General features: G+C 41.6%; 1 protein-coding gene across 1 annotated transcript in view; it reads left to right on the forward strand.

The window, feature by feature from the left end:
- Nucleotides 1-22,494, forward strand: part of LOC104036601 (proprotein convertase subtilisin/kexin type 5) — a 252,794-nt gene that overhangs the window by 85,284 nt on the left and 145,016 nt on the right. The window contains exons 4-5 of the mRNA XM_075725548.1: nt 8,789-8,932; nt 11,078-11,154. Coding sequence (XP_075581663.1) covers nt 8,789-8,932; nt 11,078-11,154 — 221 coding nt within the window. The remainder of the gene's footprint in view (nt 1-8,788; nt 8,933-11,077; nt 11,155-22,494) is intronic.

A 22,494-nucleotide genomic window follows, 5' to 3' on the forward strand; every position in this document is an offset into this window, starting at 1 on the left:
GAAGTAAAGGTACAGTGAACAGCTCCAGCCTTAATAACTCCGTATGTCCACGGGAAAATGAGGAAAAGCTCCTGCTCCATTACTAATAATGGAATATGGGATTACTATCATATTCTGAGCTACATGTTCCCTGTTTTTGCTACCCTCTTTTGTCCCTTGAGGAATAGTAGAGACACACATCTTTCCTACAGCTTTCTGAACAAGTCCTGCTGTCTGACGTCCCACCCTCTCATTGACCCTCTCCCCCTACTTCTCCCCCAGAACATCCCATTGTTAACAGCAGATATCATCAAGCTATTGCCTCATGGATCAAAGGGACCCGACCACAACATAAAATAGAAAAAGTGCAACAGTAGTGCAACAGTCCTTAAAAAGTGATATACGAGTATTCAGAGCCAGCATCTCTTAATCTGTTTCCTCATAAGTCCTCTCACCCATACAAGTTCAAAACACTCTTAGAAAAGCAAGCTTCTCCCCAAGCATTCCTGCAATAGCACATCTTTCCTTTTCCCTGTGAAATAATACATAAATAAATAAATAAATAAATAAATAAATGGATTTATATAAGGCCCAGGCTCCTCTCACTCTCATCAGTCTCTAGGAAGGTTAATCATTAACTGGAGCCATCTGTTTAGGGCCTTCTTTCCTTGTGGTTAGTTTAATTGTCACATATGTTCACACAAAGTCTAAATAGAACCATATCCCTCTCCAATACTTCTTAACAACTTCATATAGAAGTAATGGGTTTTGACTTGAAAACAGCTTAAAATGTAAATTGTGAAAGGGAGTTAAGGAGATGAGTATTATCAGCCTGAAGCATTCAAAACTCACAGGTCATGCCCAGAATATAGTCTTGAATTTGCATTTAAAATCAAGAGATTATAAAAGCCAAACAAATCTAACCTCTGTTCTTTTTATTTGGCTTTTGTGATCTGAGACCAATGTTCAGATTTTCGATTTTTTTTATAACCGAAAGGAATAAAAAAAACCCCAACAAACAAAACCTTAAAAAATGGAACACTCGGTCTCAAACAGTCATATAGTCATATGGACTCCATGAACTGATGCTTAAAAAAAAAAAAGCATCTTGGGACTTTCTGTAAAACTGCCATATTTTTATTTCTTTTTTGGGACTTAGAGGACGTTAAAAAAAATATGAGGCAAAAGCAAAAAATGGCAGAACAGAAAGAATTTTCTCTCTGGGGAATTATTCATCCTTCATAAATACTGGATCTCCAGGGTTGATGATCTACAGCTGTTCTGCTCAACATATTAATAAAAGAATCGCCATTCTTTTTTTCTTAGACATGACTTTAAGCAGGTAAAAATGCATTACCTTTTGTTCCACTTTCTGGCCTTCTCTGGCTAAGTAGGCTATTTATATAGTAGTGATAGTAGTAGTAGCAGTAGTAGTAGCAGTCATTGGATAGGTCTCCTGAGGGAATACTGCCACATACAGAGATCCATTTCCATACATGCTTCTTTCCTTCCTGCATTAATTAGTAGTAGCCACAGGTTGTGGAAATTATTTCTTTCCTCCCCTCTCCCTCCTTTACTGACTTCCCATGATGTTCTGCATCAGGTTCACATAATTTTCCCAACACTTCCCAGGCAGAAATCTGTCCATATATCAACATATAGCTCACAATATGTGAGCACTGATTCAAAGATATTTGGGTTCATGAAAGGCAGGTCCTGCTTGACCAACCTGATCTCCTTCTATGACCTGGTGACCCGCCTGGTGGATGAAGGAAAGGCTGTGTATGTCATCTACCTGGATTTCAGTATAGCCTTTGACACAGGCTCCCATAGCATTCTCCTTAGGAAGCTGGCAACTCATGGCTTGGATGGGCGTACCCTTCACTGGGTAAAAAACTGGCTGGGTGGCTGAGCCCAGAGAGTAGTGGTGAATGGAGTTAAGTCCAGTTGGCAGCCGGTCACAAGCGGTGTTCCCCAGGGCTCTGTTTTGGGGCCAGCCTTGTTTAACATCTTTATCAATGATCTGGATGAGGGGATTGAGTGCGCCCTCAGTAAGTTTGCAGATGACACCAAACTGGGTGGGAGTGTCGATCTGCTCAAGGGTAGGATGGCCCTGCAGAGGGATCTGGACAGGCTGGACCAATGGGCCGAGGTCAACTGTATGAGATTCAACAAGGCCAAGTGCCGGGTCCTGCACTTGGGTCACAACAACCCCATGCAACGTTACAGGCTTGGGGAAGAGTGGCTGGAAAGCTGCCTGGCTGAAAAGGACCTGGGGGTGCTGGTTGACAGCCGGCTGAACATGAGCCAGCAGTGTGCCCAGGTGGCCAAGAAGGCCAACAGCATCCTGGCTTGTATCAGGAATAGTGGGGCCAGCAGGAGCAGGGAGGTGATTGTCCCCCTGTACTCGGCCCTGGTGAGGCTGCACCTGGAATACTGTGTCCATTTTTGGGCCCCTCACTACAAGAAAGACATTGAGGTGCTGGAGTGTGTCCAGAGAAGGGCAACGAAGCTGGTGAAGGGTCTGGAGCACAGGCCTTATGAGGAGTGGCTGAGGGAACTGGGGTTGTTTAGCCTGGAGAAGAGGAGGCTGAGGGGAGACCTTATCGCTCTCTACAACTACCTGAAAGGAAGTTGTAGTGAGGTGGGTGTTGGTCTCTTCTCCCATGTAGTTAGCGATAGGACAAGAGGAAATGGGCTCAAGCTGCGCCAGGGGAGGTTTAGACTGGAAATTAGGAAAAATTTCTTTACGGAAAGGGTAGTCAAGCATTGGAACAGGCTGCCCAGAGAGGTGGTGGAGTCACCATCCCTGGAAGTGTTTAAAAAATGGGTAGACTTGGCACTTTGGGACATGGTTTAGTGGGCATGGTGGTGTTGGGTTGATGATTGGACTGATGATCTTAGAGGTTCTTTCCAATCTTAATGATTCCTAGTTTTAACTTTCATTATAAATAACCCAGCCACCAAGCCAGGAAACATGAAATTGCTACTCTACCCTTAATTGGTTTAGTGTGGACTTGGTAATGTTAGTTTAATGGTTGGACTGGATGATCTTAAAGGTCTTTTCCAACCTAAACGATTCTATGATTCTATTCTATGATTCTATGATGTACACCAGGTCTATGATGTACCATTCATATGGATTTGTGCATCCAAAGTAAGCTGGACACATTCTGGCTGCATTTATACAGAATTTCTTCCTTATTTTTTTTTTCCTTCCTTCTATACATATATGTATTCTTATTCTTTGTGATTATAAGGTGGACCTTTCATAGTTTTTGTGAATGCCTCTTCTCGCATTTGCCACTTAGTGGAGACAGCATGGCATGCACAATGGCCATGAGGCAGTTTTAGCAAGATTTTTGTATTTGCCTTGAAGAAGCCTTTGCTGTTGCCTCCACATGGGAAGAAAGTAGGAGTAGAGGCACACAACCTATCAGAGCCACAAGTTATGCCCCACAAAGCATGAAGGGGTGATATTAAAGGTAGATTCTTTCTGTGCCTCTGCAGGTTCCAGTACTTACAACTGGGAGAAAAACTCTGCAGTCCGCAGACCTAGAAAGGGCAGGAGGGGTGTGTGTGTGTTTCCCTTGCTAAAAAGGCTGAACCATCCTCAGCCTGGCTGCTTGTGGAACATGGACATATAGGACATTCTTGAATTATCTCATGTTTAAGCCAGCACACAGCTTACAGAAAAACCAGTGTTGACTTGAAAAAGTTCCAATGTTGGAAAAGTAATGGAATTGTCCTGAATATGAATTTAATGCATTATAAATTCTATTTTTGGAAAGACTAGTAATGTAGTCACAGCCATAGAATAACAGTTATGAGCTCCTTACTTTTCACTGAAAAAAAAAAATACATAGTCTTTCAAATTATTCTTGATTCATTAGAGCCATTAGATACTGCTATGAATACAAGAAGCCTTTTTATATTGATTTCCTGTTCTACTTCATCACTTAAACAGACATAAAGTCATATATGACTGTGATTGTTCTTATTGGCCTCTAAGTATATTTTGTTTCTTAACTTAAAGAATCAATAAAGCTTAAGAACCAAAAGAATCTCTTGTCCTGGTTTCGGCTGGAATAAAGTTAATTTTCTTCCTAGTAGCAGGCATAGTGCTGTGTTTTGGATTTAGTATGAGAAGAATGTTGATAACACACTGATGTTTTAGTTGTTGCTAAGTACTGCTTATGCCAGTCAAGAACTTTTCAGCTTCCCATGCTCTGCCAGGCACACAAGAAACTGGGAGGGGGCACAGCCAGAATAGTTGATCCAAACTGACCAAAGGGCTATTCCATACCATATGACGTCATGCTCAGTATATAAACTGGGGGGGGTTGGCCGGGGAGCAGTGATCGCTGCTCGGGAACTGTCTGGATATCGGTCGGCGGGTGGTGAGCAATTGCATTGTGCATCACTTGCTTTGTATATTATTATTATTATAATATTCTCATTATTATCATTACTATTTTACTTTATTCCAATTATTAAACTGTTCTTATCTCAACCCAGGAGTGTTTCTCACTCTTACTCCTCCAATTCTCTCCCCCATCCCACCGGGGAAGGGGGAGTGAGCGAGCAGCGTCGTGGTGCTTAGTTGCTGGCTGGGGCTAAACCAGGACATCTCTGAAGTAAATTAACTAAACCCTCTGGAGCTGCATGAGCAATGAATTTGGTATTTAATGTGGTACAGTTTTGAAATATTTGTCTTGATACAGACACCAATAAAAAAAAAAAAGTAGCAATTCAGTAAAACCTGACTCTAGAAGTCAGATACCATTTAATGCAAAACATCTTGTGTTTGAGATTAATCAGACCTTCTATTATGTTCCTAGTCCTGGTAGACTTTTAAAATATTGTGTGCAGCAATAATCCAAACTTATTTAAAGGTGAAACTGAAAGGGAAATTATTTCCTATGCAGTTAGCAATTTCTGTGTATCATGCAATAAATATCGGGTTATAGCTAAGAAAAATTAAAAATTCTCTGCAAGCATACCTTCTTCTTCTTAAAATAATCCTTCTTTCACCTTCTTTTAATTGTGATGAAGGAATAAAAGTGTGATAAATACTTCTGTACATTATTTTATTAAAGAGTTGTCTTAGAAAACATAGCTTTCAACTGTACCCTGGAGAAGACAAAGAAAAAAATAATTTCAGTAGATCACTTCAGCTCTTCAGGTTATGATGTTCTTCAAAACACATCATGATTTCTATTAGATTATATGAGCCATTTTAATAAGGAGCTTACCTTTCCAACTCTCTTGAGTACCTCCCTGCTTACTTATTTCATTCCATTTTAAAATTGTATCACATCAAAAGCATAAAGAAAAGAGATTATTTCTCTTTTTTTGCAGGAAAAGAGAAAACAATTGGCAAGTTTTAACTTAGAACACTGCATGAAACCGTACCTCAGAAAGCTGAACATAGCATCAGCATGTCTCCTCTACTAAAGTTAAAACCTGCTAAACTTTTCTGCCTATGCATTTGCCCAGATGTCAGAGTCCAATGCTCTCTGATTAGGTTATTTTAGATGTTCCATGTGTGGAGGGTATAATGTTTAATATCAAATTTACTTATTTGAAGACAGTTGATGTTACACAGGATTTCTGATTTAGCAGAGTGATACAAAATATACTGCATAACACAATACAAATGTAAGGTACACTTAGCAAAAGATAGCAATTGCAATACACAGTTCAAGCATAATACCAATGTGATCTCCATTACCGGTCTCTGTAATATGCTCACCGTCACAATGCTGGGCATCCCCCCAGTTGCCAGAAAAGAATACATTCGAAATTCTTACGTTAGTTGTCTAGTTTTTATACTCTATGTTAGGCTGAGCCATGTATTCACTCCCCCCATGCTGGTCTGGCTAACCCAGGAGACATTCACACTCTTTTAATGAACTCATTTACATTTACACCACCAGTTGATCCACTCAATTGACATAGCTGTTTATCTAAAACAAAGGCCACCCTCCGGTCCCCTTTGTGTTGAGATAAAGTCAGCTTTCTTTGCAACAGCTGTGGTCAGTCACATGAGCTTCATGGGCCCATCACTTGTCCCATCTCCTCTGAGCTTTCTTCCATTTTAGGGGATTTTTGGTCAGTCACACCAGATGAGCTAAGAATGCCAAATACCCCACATTACATTCCCTTCACAGAACAGGTAGATGATCTCTTTTTTTCTGATAGCTCCACAAAATGCCAGGATCCATTTCTTGGCCCTGTGTGCTCCTCTTCTCCCTGTTTGTGTTGATCAAGATCAATGCATAGGATCTTGACTGTCCTTCCTCTGTGTGCAATCTTGTACAATTTCTCTGGCCTCTCCATGCTCACACCTTAATAACTGACACATCCCCCTGATGTAAAGAACATGACTGTAATCTGCATAGCTTGTTTTACTATTGTAATGAAACCTGAAAGAGTTTTTTTTTCTTTTTTTCTTTTTTTTTTTTTTAAATACTATAAAGGGACTAGTATTTCAGAGCTTTCATGGGGTCAGAAGCATGTGTAATGTTCCGCCAAATTAGTTCCAAGACCTGCCAGCTCACATGATTGGTCTTTAAAATTATGTCATTCTAATTATTATCCTGTATTTCTCTATTTCCATTAGATATTGATAAGAACTTCAACTACTGCTAACTCAGGAAATCAATGCTATGTACCTCATAAAGACTTATAGAGGGCATAATGTGCACTTTCTGAAAGACTGCATGTCACAGGACTAGAAACTTCTGTTTCTTTTCTGTTTTTTATAGACTAATGGGCATTGCAAAATACAGAATTTTACAGTCACTGTTTAAATTTGTTTTTTAGCTCTGGAATCCCAAAAGATTTTGACCATTAATATGATTCCCAATTTCTCAGTTTAGTCATTCAATTTTGTTATTGATCACTAACTGGATAAACCAAGCCTCAAACCACCAAAATTAGTGCAGCAGACAGAAAACATTAAGGTAATGATAATGACAGTAAGCTCGTTTTAGAGAGAATTTCACAAAATAGCTAAGGGAATGCAGACACGTCTGACAATGTCAAAACAGAAAACCTTTCTAATTTCATGTCTGCTTTTTAATTGCAAAGGAGAGATTCCAAATTGTCTGTCCAAAAGATGTCCAAGTGATTCTTTTGGCCTTTTACCCTTGTAAGACATGAATTTCAAGTATCAGAAAAGCTTTGTAACTGAAATTTTCCTTATTATGCCCCTCTTCCTTCCTACAGGCCCTTCAAGAGTCTCTCAACCCTGCATATGGTTCCTATTAAATACTAACTGTGGTATCATTAACATTTTCCAGTTAAACATTAACATTTTCCAGTTAAACAGTCCAAAGACAAACATAATCCTTTAATTGCTTTTTTAAAACCTTAATCAAATTACTCTGTGTAACTGAGTGAGGGGTTGTTTATTCCTTTTGATGGTATCCTCAACTAATGTTGCTTTAGTAACAGCAAGGGACCATTCTTAAATCCTCTGCTTTGTATATGAAAGTATTGTGAATGGGAGAAAGAGGAGGAGGAAAACACAATTTGACAGCAATCTGACTTCAGTTTGCACTGAACATGGCTAATGGTTGCCTTCAGTGTGCTTATGTTCAGGAGGACAGGGATGGACTAAGTCAAAGCAAAATGCATCTCTCAATGTATTTATACTCCTTACAATTTGTGGAGTGCTTAAACATTACACTGAGATAGGAGCATCTCAGTGTAATATTTAATGTTACTCTGTGAGGCAGAGGGAGTGAATGCCAAGCATGCTCATGTGGCTGCTATTGCTATGATACAGGTTTCAAGTATTTCTGTTTTTTTCCATTTCTTTCTCCTCTCTCCCACTCTCTGCTTCCCCCCTTCCCCCTACCCCCTCTTTTTTACCTGTTGCTCTGGCTGAGTGGAGGAGCTGGAGAAAAGCAGTGCTGATGAGGGGCTGGTTGGACTCACTTTCCAGGGGACGGCTTTGTGTGTTGATCAGAGTTGCTAATGGGGCATATGAATACCCAAGGTTCACATCTCATTGCCATGGCAAGCCAGATTTCTTCATATGAACTGGGTGCATTCGTGTTGGGGAAAGGGCTTTTAATTTTAATACACCCTAAATGAACTTTCGCCCCAACACCAGACTGGGTGTCTCAGAAAGTAGTTCCCCAGGCTGTTCTCAATGTAACTATCTACAATTCATCAGATACCTTAATCTGCAAGTTTTTCAGGGTGTTCTTTTGGTTACAGGTTCTTCACTGCTGCTCGTCTGCTGTTATTGCACAAAATCTGCCAAAAGCCGCCTTTTATAGATAAAAAAGAATTTGGATTAGTTTCCAGACATTCTGTAAAGAAGTTATACAACACATAAGCTCCAAAAATCAGGTTTTGTTTCCATGGCTGTTTCTGTACAGGCATTTGTCTGCTTTTATGCACATACGATTTGTTTTCTTGAAGAAAAAAAATCAAACAATTCAAATGCACATTTCAAATGAGTGGGTTTAAGAGTCAGGAATAGATGCTTTATTTTACACAGGGCTTTTAGTGGTTCAGTGTGGCTGAACACTTCCCTTTTCTATTGCTTAACATGAAGAGTAATCTGAAAGAGAAATAAGCAGGTTTAGCAACTGTCATTTAATTTGGCATTTCTTTTTTAATTATCCCTGTATTTCTAAATGAATGTTGAACTTGTATAGTTGCTATTCAAGTCAATATGCTCATCTGCTAATTTAAATGGTAATGTTAATGTGAATAGGCTAATATCTCAAACCCACACTGTTCAGTAATCTGCAACATCCAATACTTTTATCTCCTCTTCTCTCCTTAGCACTGCAGTGATAACACCAATGATTGCCAATCAGATATGAATATAGTAGGTGCTTGGAAGAGAGGCTACACTGGAAAGAATGTTGTGGTCACTATCCTGGATGATGGCATTGAAAGAAACCATCCAGACTTGATGCAAAATTATGTGAGTCTCTGCAGTATTCCAGATTTGCTGCTTTATTATTACCCTGCAATTAATTTGCTGCTCATAGAAAGACAATCATGTTCAAGTTACTGAAGGAGGAGGGAGGAGGGAGGGAGGAGGGTTCATATTCCTCAAATAGTGACACCAATAGGAGGAAAACATTCTTCCAGGAGGAAAACAGACAGCTTTTGGCAATCTGTATTATTTTAGTTAAAACTGTATGCAGTCTTAATGTCTTTAATATATGTGGATGCCTTTCATATTTGAGTCCATTTCTGAAGGGTTGGAACCAATTGTGTGATGTTCTTTCTCTTCTCTGTGATTATTTTACTTAATATCCTTATATCCTGAACACTCTGAGAAGTTATGAATGGAATACACTGCTTTTGAGTTAATGCATACAGCTGAAGTCCACTTTTGGTCAATATGTTTAGCTAGCAAGACAGCAGCTCTTCTCCAAGACTGTAATTTTAGGCATATCCTCCTATGAATTTATTTTTAATTTTATTTTTAATGTTTATGTTTATTTTCTGTCTTATCACTAGAAATAATATTAAAGGAAAAAGACATGACTTGTGAGTCAGTTAAAAATAGGTGTAAAATATTTTGAGGTCTTTCTAGTAAATCTCTGTTAACTACAGTGAGCCCCCTCCCGATTTGTAATAGGAGGAGAACCGTATCCTTTGTTTACTGTGTCCTATGTTTCATGTATCCTCAGAAGGTTTTTGTTTGGTTGTGGTTCATCACATTTAAATGATTGGTTTAATATACCTTTGAAGGATTGTGTAATGTGAGGAGAAGCTGCTTCTCTAGTGGGTGATTTCTTGGTTTAGTGCCACACTTTGAAGCTGTTTAGAATGTTAGGGTTGCGCTTTGCTGGAGTGATTATTCCCGTGGTTCAGGAATAGGTATTATCTGAAATCACATGACCTTAAGGACCTTATTATTTTTCTGAAATTAAATGTACAAGCTGTACATTCACACGAGGTAAGAAAGCAAACAAATATATTTGGACTGAGTCAGATTGGTGAAGATAACACACACAAGGCATAGATCTTGTAAAAGGGCCTCGAACACAGGCTTTGTGCCAGGGAGCATATCATCTTGACAGAGCATTCAAGAGATGAAGGTGACAGTACCAACATTAACAACCCATCAAAAGCTACAATGGTGTCCACAGTTCTAAAGCCATTTATTTAAAATTAGTCACACTTATATCTGTATCCTTCCCCATTGCATGTGGAACTCAGCTTTGAAATACATTACTGCATAAGCACAAATGACAGGATATTGACCTATTTATCAACATATGCTTAGTTTGATCCTAATGCATAACACATTGCTTGCTTGATGCCTTCTATATGACAGATTATTGCTGGTGTGGCTGCAAACAGGAATATTTGAGGTGGATGTGGTAACTGGCTTTGAACAAAGAGGAGATTAAAAAGAACTGCTTTCCATGTCAACACACCACATGCTACCACATTAATTAACAGAAACCCTACAAACCTGCAGTTATTTGCTCTATAAACTATTTTCAGCTCTAAGAATCTCAGTAAGTGTAAAATATGGAACAAAAATATGCAGATATTTTGCATATATTTGAACCCTCCCAGCCAATTAAGGGATGTTTAGAGAGACACTTTTTTCCAAATGGGAATGTACTTTATGTTTCATTTCAAACTGTATTTTAATAAAAATGTTATTAGGATAGTGATATTATTCTTTTTCCTTGAAACAATGACTGAAATTTCAGTCATCATCTTGCAGATAATTTCTTGAATCTTGAAACATTTAGCAAAATCCTGATTTTAAGAATGAACACTCTCAATTTCTGAAAGTTTCTTAGAAGGAATATAGTCTTTTGGTTTAATGAAACACCTCTTTCTACTTCCTCACAGACATTGGAACTATGCTTTTTCAGGGCATTTATTATCCTACTCCCTTTTAAAAAAATAAAATAAAATATGTAAATTTTATAATTATTAAATATATAATCCTTTCCTAAAACATGCAATCATAAAACCACAGGAATGTTAGTTAGCCTAATTGCTTTCTTGTAGAAACCTGCTGAAGAATGTATAGGCCACATGAGTCAATGGCTAATTAATGAGAAACTGGTTTTCTTTCTCCTGTTGGCTACAGGATTCACAGGCCAGTTTTGATGTCAATGGAAACGATTTTGACCCTATGCCTCGGTATGATGCCAGCAACGAGAACAAGTAAGGCACTACGAATTTCATGACATTTTCAATTTAGTTCATCAAGTAGAATACACCAATTCTGCTATGAAATACTAGGAATCTTGAATCTTCATAAAGCAGTGGGATTTGCATTTAAATCTCTGTGAAATATGTATTTATGTTACTCCCAAGCACACTGCATGATACTTACTCTTTGAATGCATTTGGACTCATCTGAAAATACCTAAAAATTAGTTTGAGAGTTCTGGGCATGTGAAATGAACCATTTTTAATCCCTTTGGGATGCAGTAAAGGGTGACTCTTACCTTTTTTGATATCTCTGAGTTATTGGGGTTTGTTATGTGTGAGAACTGACTTAGCTTCTGACTCTATTGAACTTTATAGATTTTGTGCTTTGAAGAAATACACAAGTTAATGGAGATTTTACTCTCTAGCCATTTATTTTAAACTAATAGAGATTTTACATGCGGAGGTTTGCTAGACATCGTATAAAAACCAGAAATAGCAATTCTTTCTGATTATAATGTCTGTGGCTGATGACTGGTTAGATATATCTGTATGAGTGATATATTACTCCTTCAGAGCACAGCTTCCTGGTATTTGTCATTCCAACTCTGCTCTTCTTTGGATGTGCTATGGTGAAGGCCCGGGGGAAACACTGGGAGGGACACCTTCCCTCAGGAAACAGGCTACCTCTCTGTCCCATTGGGTACTTGAGGGTACTTTTATCAGTTACATTTTCAAAATAGGTACTTGGCATAAAGAAATTCCTTTCTGTGGAATTGCATGTATTAGAGGAAGGTGAATCCTACCAGTTGTCAACATGCTGTCTGTACATTTCGTTTTGTTGAGTTTTTGGGGAGAAAGCAAGGCTGTGATTACATGGTCAGCACAAAAGGGTTGCTCCACTCCTTACCTTGTGGTTGCTCATTCCTCCTCCCTTTCCCTAGCCTTTGTGCAGCTATCCAGAGTAAAGAAGTAATCTAACTGAAAACTGTGCTACCAACAACAGCAACAACAAAATTCTTTTTCAGTCAGGTACTTCATTCATCTCAGCTTGTGGTCAGAGGAGAGCTAGATAGGCACAAGAGAGGTGGGGAAAATGAAGCATGGCCTGAACCTGTCAGTGCCAACTTCAGAGAAATAAGGTCACTGTATGACAGTGTCCCAGATGCCTACAATGGTCGTCCACAAAACTCAGCGTGATGGACAGGCAGTTGCCAGCAGTAGCTGTCAAGGAGTTTTGAGAAAAGATGTGACAGTCAGCCCCGGCCCTCTCTGACTACTTCTCAGCTGAGCTGCCAGCTTGCATCAAGCTCATCCTTCTCTCCTGCTGCCCTCACTCTCCACTTTGGAAACACATCCTGGCTCATCTGTGTGAAGGCATTCCTGTCCTTGGAGTTGGGACATGGCCAGGATACACTTGGAGCCCTTCCAATTTAAGTGCAAATTCAGGGATTCACCTCTACTGCGCTGTGAGGAGCCATGTATCTCCACCTGTGAATGATGGCTGAATCTTTGTCTTTAACTGGATACTGAAGCCATCACTTTCTCACAAAGCATGTCCAGAGGAGGTTGTTTTGCATTTTATTGCTAGTTAGCATAGGATATAAAACTGGATAGGTTATTTTCTCTCCTAGGCCTGGGAGATTTGAATTTTCCTATTCTACCTCCCAAGTGAATACTCTCATTGCCCAGTTCTTAAGGTCCTGAGGTGAGATGTGGTGGTGGGGAGGGCAGATGCTGAGCTGTACTGAGCCTCCTCAGTATTGTCAGGAGGTAGGGCATCAGTCTAGAGCCAACTTTTGGACACACAGGTAACTTGGAGCATGCTTTCAGTATAAGATTAATTGGCAGCCTAACCTCTGCATAGAGGCTCAGTATTTCTGATTTGCAGATATACTGAGCTTGGTAAGCAGCACCTAAGTACCTTCAACTTCTGCGGTTGTAGCCCCTCCTTCGCTAATTCCCACTAGACTCAATAAGAATTAAATAACTGCATAGGCATTGAAAAGCCTTACTAGCAGCCTAACTTTTTGTGTGTCCAAAATATCATCAGAAATCTGAACAGAACAGAAAAGAAGAGAATAGAATAGTATATTTTCAGTTGTAAAGGACCTACAATGATCATCTAGTCCAACTGCCTGACCAATTCAGGGCTGACCAAAAGTTAAAACATAGAATCACAGAATCATAAATCATAGAATCATAGAATGCTTTGGGTTGGAAGGGACCTTTAGAGGTCATCTAACCCAACCCCCCTGCAGTGAGCGGGGACATTTTTAACTAGATCAGCTTGCTCAGAGCCCCATCCAACCTGACCTTGAATGTTTCCAGGGATGGGGCCTCCACTACCTCTCTGGGCAACCCGTTCCAGTGTTTCACCACCCTCACTGTAAAAAATTTCTTCCTTGTATCCAGTCTAATCTACCCTCCTTTAGTTTAAAACCATTACTCCTTGTCATGTCACAACAAGCCTTGCTAAAAAGATTGTCCCCATCTTTCCTATAGGCCCCCTTTAAGTACATGTTACTGTCCAAATACCTCTTAAACACTGACAGGCATGGGGCATCGACCACCTCTCTAGGAAGCCTGTTCCAGTGTTTGACCACCCTCTCGGTAAAGAAATGTTTCCTAATGTCTAGTCTGAACCTCCCCTGGCACAGCTTGGAACCATTCCCACGCGTCCTATCACAGGATACCAGGGAGAAGAGATCAGCACCTCCTTCTCCACTTCCCCTCCTCAGGAAGCTGAGATCACCCCTCAGCCTCCTTCTCTCCAAATTAGAAAACTCAGAGCCCTTAGCCACTCCTCATAGGACATGCCTTCCAACCCTTTCAACAGCTTTTTTGCCCTCCTCTGGATGCATTCAAGGACCTTAACATCCTTCTTAAATTGTGGGGCCCAGAACTGCACACAGTACTCAAGGTGAGGCTGCACCAATGCTAAATACAGCGGGATAATCACCTCTTTTGACCAGCTGGTTATACTGTGTTTGATGCACCCCAGGATGCGGTTTGCCCTCTTGGCTGTCAGGGCACGCTGCTGACTCCTGTTGAGCCTGCTGTCAACCAGCACCCCCAGATCCCTTTCTGCAGGCCTGCTCTCCAGCCACTCCTCTCCCAATCTATGCTTGTGTCCAGCATTACTCTGTCCCAGGTGCAGAACCCGGCACTTGGACTTGTTGAATTTCATCCTATTAATCATTGCCCAATGCTCCAATCTATCCAGATCCCTCTGCAAGGCCTCTCGTCCCTCAAGAGAGTCAGCAGCACCTCCCAGTTTAGTACCGTCAGCAAACTTGCTAAGGGTGCATTCAACTCCTGCATCCAGATCATTGATAAAAATATTGATTGGAACCAGCCCTAGAATTGAGCCCTGAGGAACACCGCTGGTGACTGGTTGCCTGCCAGATGTAGCCCCATTCACTACAACTGTTTGAGCCCTGCCCTTCAGCCAGTTCTTCACCCGGAGCACCATGTACCTTCTCATCTCACAATTGGACAACTTGTCCAGAAGGATGCTGTGAGGGACAGTATCAAAAGCCTTACTAAAATCCAGAAAAAGTACATCCATCACCTTCCCTTCACCCACTAGGCAGGTGACCTTATCGTAGAAGGATATCCAATTAGTTAAACAGGACTTTCCCTTTGTGAACCCATGTTGGTTGTGCCTGATGATTGCATTGTCCTTTAAATGCCTTTTGATAGCACCCAGCATGATCTTCTCCATAATTTTTCCAGGTACTGAGGTTAGACTAACAGGTCTGTAGTTTCCTGAGTCTTCCCTCATGCCCTTCTTGTAAATTGGAATTATGTTGGCTAGATTCCAGTCAGCAGGGACCTCCCCAGGCTCCCAAGACCTTTGGTAGATGATCGAGGGGGGTCCTGCTGTAACATCCGCTAGCTCCTTCAGTACTCTGGGGTAAATCCCATCAGGCCCCATGGACTTATGAACATTCAGCTGATACAACTGGTCCCTTACAATTTCAGTGTCCACAAATGGAAAGGCACTGTTACCACACTAGTGGTCCTCTGACTCAGGGATTTCTGATTATCCAGTATATGTGATCGTTTGGCGCTAGATATCTCAAGTTGTGCCTGAATGTTGAGGTAACCACAACAATTTTTAAAGCAAGACTTTGTAATGTGCAAGATCAGTTGATTCCCGCTTCCTGCTATAGCAACTGGACAACATTGCATAAAGGCAACTTGTATCTTCCAGTAAAGTTGGGACATACAAATGCACTATTGTTTCATGAAATGATCTAGTTTATTCTGCCTCACTGTATAAACCATATTTAAGGAGTAGAATGACAGAAAGTAAAAAGAAATGCTGTAAAAATATGCAGGTTGCCCAAAGAGGTTGTAGATGCCCTATCCCTGGAAACATTCAAGGTCAGGTTGAACGGGGCTTTGAGCAACCTGATCTAGTTGAAAATGTCCCTGCTCATGCAGGGGGGTTGGACTAGATGACCTTTAAAGGTCCCTTTCAACCCAAACCATTCTATGATTCTATGATAGGTGTTTCTGTGCAGCTTTACACACAGCTATGAAACATCAGGACACTGCATCTGTTTCCTAGCATTTTACTTTCAATTAGTAGTTGTGGTGGGTTGACCTTGGTTGGCCGCCAGGTGCCCACCAAGCCACTCTATCACTCCCCTCCTCAGCAGGACGGGGGGGAGAAAATAAGATGAAAAAGAAATTGTGGGTCAAGATAAAGACAAAGGAAAACAAAAGATCTATTCTCTACTTCCCATCAGCAGGCAATGACCAGCTACTTCCTGGGAAGTAGGGCCTCAGTACACATAGCGGTTGCTACCACAAATGCCTTAATAGCGAATGCCTCCCACTCCTCTTCTTTAATCTTAGCATTTATTGCTGAGCATGATGTCATATGGTATGGAATATCCCTTTGGCCAGTTGGGGACAGCTGTCCTAGCTGTGTCCCCTCCCAACCTCTTGCCCACCACCAGCCTACTGGCCTTTGGCAGGGGGGTGAGGGGTTGGAGAGACAGCCTTGATGCTGTGGGAGCACTGCTCAGCAGTAGCCAAAACATTGGTGTGTTATCAACACCTTTCTCACTACCAATACAAAGCACAGCACTGTGAGGGCTGCTATGGGGAAAGTTAACTCCATCCCAGCCAGACCCAATAGTGAAGGCTTTCCATTGCTGAGGCTTATTAGTGAGGAAAAAAGGAATGAGAAAGAATTAACTGTGGGTTTATGAAGAGACTTTAGATAACCAGCGTCGCATATTCTGAAAATATATTTTTTATGTTTTAAATTAAATCTATTAGTTAAAGAGAATAGGAGGTCAGACAGAAAGATTAGATTAATCTTTCAAGCCTTGTAGTCAAAACCAGAGTGGGACAATAATATCTTTAACTGTTATGGTATGTAGGAGTCCTACCAGAAGTTTACTTTGTTTTGTAAAAATTGGCAGCAAATCTTGAAGCTTGTAAATGGTACAGGCCTATTCTAGAGCTTTCTTTTGCTCAGAGGCTAAAGACAAGTAAGCTGTGGATGAAGGCATTCCTGCTATGCAAATCATCTTGTTTTGGTTTACTGATGAGTGTTGCTGCTTAATTCTTTTTCTGTTATTTCACTGTTACCTGTAAACATCTATGTTGAAACAACTGCATTATTAGTCACAGGTCCAACATAATGACATTTTTTTCAGTGGCAGACCAATACATCCATTGCGATCAGTTATTACTTTCCTTTGTTGGATGCGTGGGGGGGGAACATTGTCACGAAGGATGAGGAAAAAGCTGAGGTAAATAATGCCTTCTTTGCCTCTGTGTTTAATAGCCAGACCAGTCATCCCCAGGGTATTCAGCCCCCTGAGCTGGAAGACAGGGACGGGGAGCAGAATGAAGCCCCCATAATCCAGGAGGAAGCAGTTAATGACCTGCTATGCCACCTGGATGCTCACAAGTATGGGGCCAGATGAGATGCACCCGAGAGTACTGAGGGAGCTGGCGGAGGAGCTTGCCAAGCCACTCTCCATCATCTATCAGCAGTCCTGGTTAACAGGGGAGGTCCCTGATGACTGGAGGCTTGCCAATGTGATGCCCATCTACAAGAAGGGCCGGAAGGAGGATCTGGAGAACTACAGGCCTGTCAGCCTGACCTCGGTGCTGGGGAAGATTATGGAGCAGTTCATATTGAGTGTGCTCAACAGGCAAGTGCAGGTCAACCAGGGGATTGGGCCCAGCCAGTATGGGTTCATGAAAGGCAGGTCCTGCTTGACCAACCTGATCTCCTTGTTGCGTCAAGAGGGCTTTGGAAGGTACCCAATTTGTCGTTATAAGTCCAGTCGCGTTCAGTGCACTGAAGTATCACGATTACGGATTCACAAATAACATAGGCACCTTCTGTCTAGTCGTGCTGCATGAACTACCACGGCCACGCTTAAAGCGTCTGGTCGCGTTCAATGAGAACTATCACGCCTAGACCAATGAATCAAAGCAATTCATTAAAGCAACAGACACACAGGTTCTTTGGATTACCGGTGATAAATTCACTGACTGCAAGGCACATGCAAATACCAAAAGCATGGGTAACACAGATGCATCAAAAGATATAAAGCAACTCTATATAGAGGTTTCTAAGTTTCCCGGGGAGGCACTTGGTATAACCAAGTGTTAGAATCTTACCCAAAGGCGTCCTGATGGGGGGGAAGAGAGGCTCAGCCCGTCGACTGATCCCAGAAGTCAGAGTGGTACGCGATGGTATCTTCCCTAACATCCCCTCTCTCTTATATATATATATATCTATCTATCTATCTTTTATATATATCTTATATCTTATATATATATAATTTATACTATCTTTTACCTTTCAGGTGGAGCTTGAGGGACTCTAGTCATACATACTGTGTTATGATTGGGGTAAAACTTTCTTGCTTTGCTTTAAAGGTATAGGCTAGGAAAAATTCAAAGCACAAGCTCAGTGAGGAGTGGTCGCACCTTAGAGGCGGGTAGGTTTTGGGATGGAGGTGTGTTTTGGTATTATAATGATATTATAATGAGCAAAGTTTACCAAAGGGCAGCATTTTGTCAAAAACATGACAGGTTGTTGGCCCAGGGTCTCATATTATACCCTTTCCTATTGTCCTTCTTCATTCATCCATTGTTTGCCCAAGTTCTCGCAGTGTTCCATTATACTGCACTCTGTTCCTTTGGTAAGTGCATCTACAATAAATAATTTGCCATGTTCTGGGACAATCAGGACTATACAGGGGCTAAAAGCAGCAGCAATAAGGCGACAAATGCTTCATCTTTTCATGTCCGTAGATAGACCAAGTCTCCGGGCTTGACGGAGTGTACTGGGGAATCCAAGGGCACAGGAGCTGCCCCGGCTGGGCAGAAGGCTTCACAGCAGTCCCATCTGGGGTGCCACACAGAGCCTGGCCGCAGTGTCTCCACACTGCTCCACCCTCCGGGCAGTTCCTCCTAGAGCCAACACACCAAGTTCCCCTGGTGTTGCCGGTGTCTAAGGTTGCAGGCCCAGGGAACTTCCGTGAAATGGATTCCTTGCATGCCAGCTGCACTCCACCCTGGAGGCTTCTTCAGTGCTGTGCCTTCCCTAAAATTGTGAATCTAAGTTTAATCTCTAAATCACTAGGTGGTTTGTTTTTTTTTTAAGAACACAGAAAAGCAAATAAAGGAGGCATTTCACTTGGTAGGTTTTCTAAGCTCTGCTGAATTACTACAAATTGCCACTAACGTGCAACATACATTACAGATACGTTTGGCAAGCTAGCCCTGTTTCCTGCTCATTTTTGAGAGCCCCCTTCTCTCCCTGTAGGAACTCCATCAGAGCAGAGACCTCACCTGCATGTACCACACTGCCATAACAATCCCTTTGCCCCTTACAGGATCTGCTGGAAATAAGCTCAAAGTTCTTTCAGAGAGAGAGAGTCCAAACTGCATCAAATAGATGCTAATGTGGTACATTGAAATACCCTTTACAGATGACTTTAACATTATGTTTGTGATTGACACCCAGATCCTACTGAAGCAGGAATTGACACAGAAACAAATGCATAACACAAAATACTATATAGGAGCTTCTTAAACTGTTGAGCAAAAATGCTAAAGCTTTACCTGAAATAAACACAGAATTGTTTAGGTTGGAAGGGACCTCATGACATCATCTAGTCCACCCACCCCCTTCCCCTGCTCAAGTAGAGTCAGCTAGAGCAGGTTGCTCAGAAGCATATGCAGATGGCTTTTGAATATCTCCAAGGAGGGAGACTCCACAACCTCTCTGGGCAACCTGTCTGTCCTGGTTTTGGCTGGGATAGAGTTAATTTTCTTCCTAGTAGCTGGCATAGTGCTGTGTTTTGGATTTAGGATAAGAAGAATGCTGATAACACACTGATGTTTTTAGCTGTTGCTAAGTACTGCTTATGCTAGTCAAGGACTTTTCAGCTTCCCATGCCCTGCCAGGTGCACAAGAAAATGGGAGGGGGCACAGCCAGAATAGTTGATCCAAACTGACCAAAGGGCTATTCCATGCCATATGACGTCATGCTCAGTATATAAGCTGGGGGGAGTTGGCCCGGGAGCAGCGATCGCTGCTCAGGAACTGTCTGGGTATCGGTTGGCGGGTGGTGAGCAATTGCATTGTGCATCACTTGCTTTGTATATTATTATTATTATTATTATATTGTTATTATTATCATTACTATTTTACTTAATTTCAATTATAAAACTGTTCTTATCTCAACCCAGGAGTGTTTCTCACGCTTACTCCTCCAAATCTCTCCCCCATCCCACCGGGGCAGGGGGGTGAGCGCGCGGCTGCGTGGTGCTTAGTTGCTGGCTAGGGTTAAACCACGACACTGTCTCAGGGTTTGACAAGCCTCAGAATAAAAAAGTGTTTTCTTGTGTTCAGATGGAATTTTGTGGTTTTTAATTTGTGCCCATTGCCTCTTGTCCTGTCAGTGGGCACTACGAGAAGAGTCTGGCTCCCTCATCTTCATTCCCTCCCATCAGGTATTTATATACATTGATAAGATCCCCCTGAGCCTTCTCTTCTCCAGGCTGAAGAGTCCCAGTTCTCTCAGCCTCTCCCTGTATGAAAGATGCTCCAGTCCCTTCACCATCTTAGTGGCCCTGCACTGGACTTTCTCCAGTAAGTCCACATCTTTCTTGGACTAGGGAACACAGTACAGATAATCGAGAGTGACAATGACATTGCAATGACAGTGCAATGACATCCCTTTCCCATCTTCCTTCCCAAAGGCAAAACACTCTCTGTTTGGGATGAAGAGACAGTGGATTTATAAAATTCATGGTAGTGTTCTAAGCAACATCATGCAAAGCTATCACACTTTTTTTCTACTCCCTCCATTGTTGTGGAATAACCGGAATGCAATTTTGATCAGGTCAGAACAGAAGCAGTTTATTACTATAGCTGTAGGAGAGAACACAGAGCAGCAGAGGGACAGACTGCTGCTAAGGACTCTGCCCAAATAAGGCAGTAACAGAGTTTATATACCTTTGGGTTATACTACTCCTTCATCAAACTGTGTCAGGTAAGCAGGATATGGTAAATAACAACAGTGACTGGAATTCTTCAGATAAGGAGACTCTAGACAGTCAGATAAGGAAGCCTTAGGCAGTAATAGATCATAATAGCTGAATCAATGCTATGGAACAAGATTAATATCTACAACTGTCCAAAGGCCAATAGAGCGTGCAATAAATGAAGAATCTCTTGGCTTCCCGTCCCTTTCAGGAAGCCAGATTGTACAGGGTGGGGTTTGTGAAAGCACTGGGTATAACTTGGCAGAACAAAACAAATGTTTTCAGTTTAATAAGACAACATGTTAATGGTCTGGTAGTATTATTTGAGGTATTCCTCATGTGGAAATTACAATCTTCAGCTAGAAGGCCTGTGTAAAGACAGAAATCCCACCATAATCCGTCATGATTTAAAATGCAGTTAGCATTCGCTGCTGTAATCTAAAATATTTTGCAAAAAAAATGCAAAGAATAGATATTGGCCTCAATGAGTGCTTAACTCAGTGACACATTTGTTCTGCTCCTACAAGGAACTGCCTACAGCATTTCCCCCATTCCAGCAGAGGTTTGATTTGGCCCCCCACAAGATGCATTTTTGTATTGAGCAGTAACTAATATGCAGGCAAAAGAGACAGCGAAGGCCTGGTCCTAGGAAAGCACTGCAATGCTGTTTGGTATCTGAACTTCAAAATGTTCCAGTTAAAACTTACTTATCTCTTTCCCTTTTAACTGTTTCCTCCAGCTCCTTCCTCCACAGCTAGCCAAGAGCATACTCCAGTTGTTTTAACCTGTAACATCACTCTGCAGAACATGGAAGTGTTGACAAGTTTATAAAGCAGCAGTTCAATAAAGCAGTTGATTTTTACATTGCTTACATGTCTCGGTACTTAGCAATTTAACCTGACACCATCCCAGCTCACACGCTGTAATCACAAACTGCTTTGTTGGAGCAGTCTAAAGTAGCATAAAGTAGACTTATAACTGCAGCATCAGGGCAACTGCCTACTTCTGCCACCTCATGACAGGAGTAGCAACCTCTTATCTTGCCACAGCTGGTTCGCTAAAGCCCTTCAGTTGCCGAGATGTAAAATTTGGCCATTACATCTCATGTCATAAGTGATTCCTTTTGGTTATTTTTAATTCAGGGTCCAGTTTGATGCTTGGCCCCACAAGAAGCTGTATGGTACAACTCGGGAGGGGTGGAAGGGAGAATTGGAATCACTTAAAAAGATCTCAAAGAAAAAAAAATCACCCCTCAAGGACTGCTGAGGTACAGGCATGTGTGGTGGGTTGACCTTGGCTGGCTGCCAGACCACCACCCAGCCACTCTCTCACTCCCCCTCCTCAACAGTACAGAGGGAGAATATAAGATTAAAAAAACCTCATGGGTCAAGATAATAACAGTTTAATAACAAAAACAAAAGCTGCCAGCGCAAGCAAAGCAAAAAGAGGAATTAATTCTCTACTTCCCATCAGCAGGCAGATGTCCAGCCACTTACTGGGAAGCAGGGCTTCAGTACGCGTAGCGGTTGCTCTGGAAGACAAACGTTGTAATAAGGAATTCCCCCCCTTCCTCCTCCTTTCTCTTAGCTTTATATGTTGAGCAGACATCATATGGTATGGAATATCCCTTTGGTCAGTTTGGGTCAGCTGTCCCAGCTATGTCCTCTCCCAAGATTTTGCCCACCCCCAGCCTACTGGCCTTTGGGGGGTGAGGGGTGATGTTGGAGAGACAGCCTTGATGCTGTGCTAGCACTGCTCAGCAATAGCCAAAACACTGGTTTGTTATCAACACCTTTCTCACTACAACAAGCT

The sequence above is a fragment of the Pelecanus crispus genome, chromosome W (genome assembly GCF_030463565.1).
Source record: "Pelecanus crispus isolate bPelCri1 chromosome W, bPelCri1.pri, whole genome shotgun sequence".
NCBI lineage: Eukaryota > Metazoa > Chordata > Aves > Pelecaniformes > Pelecanidae > Pelecanus > Pelecanus crispus.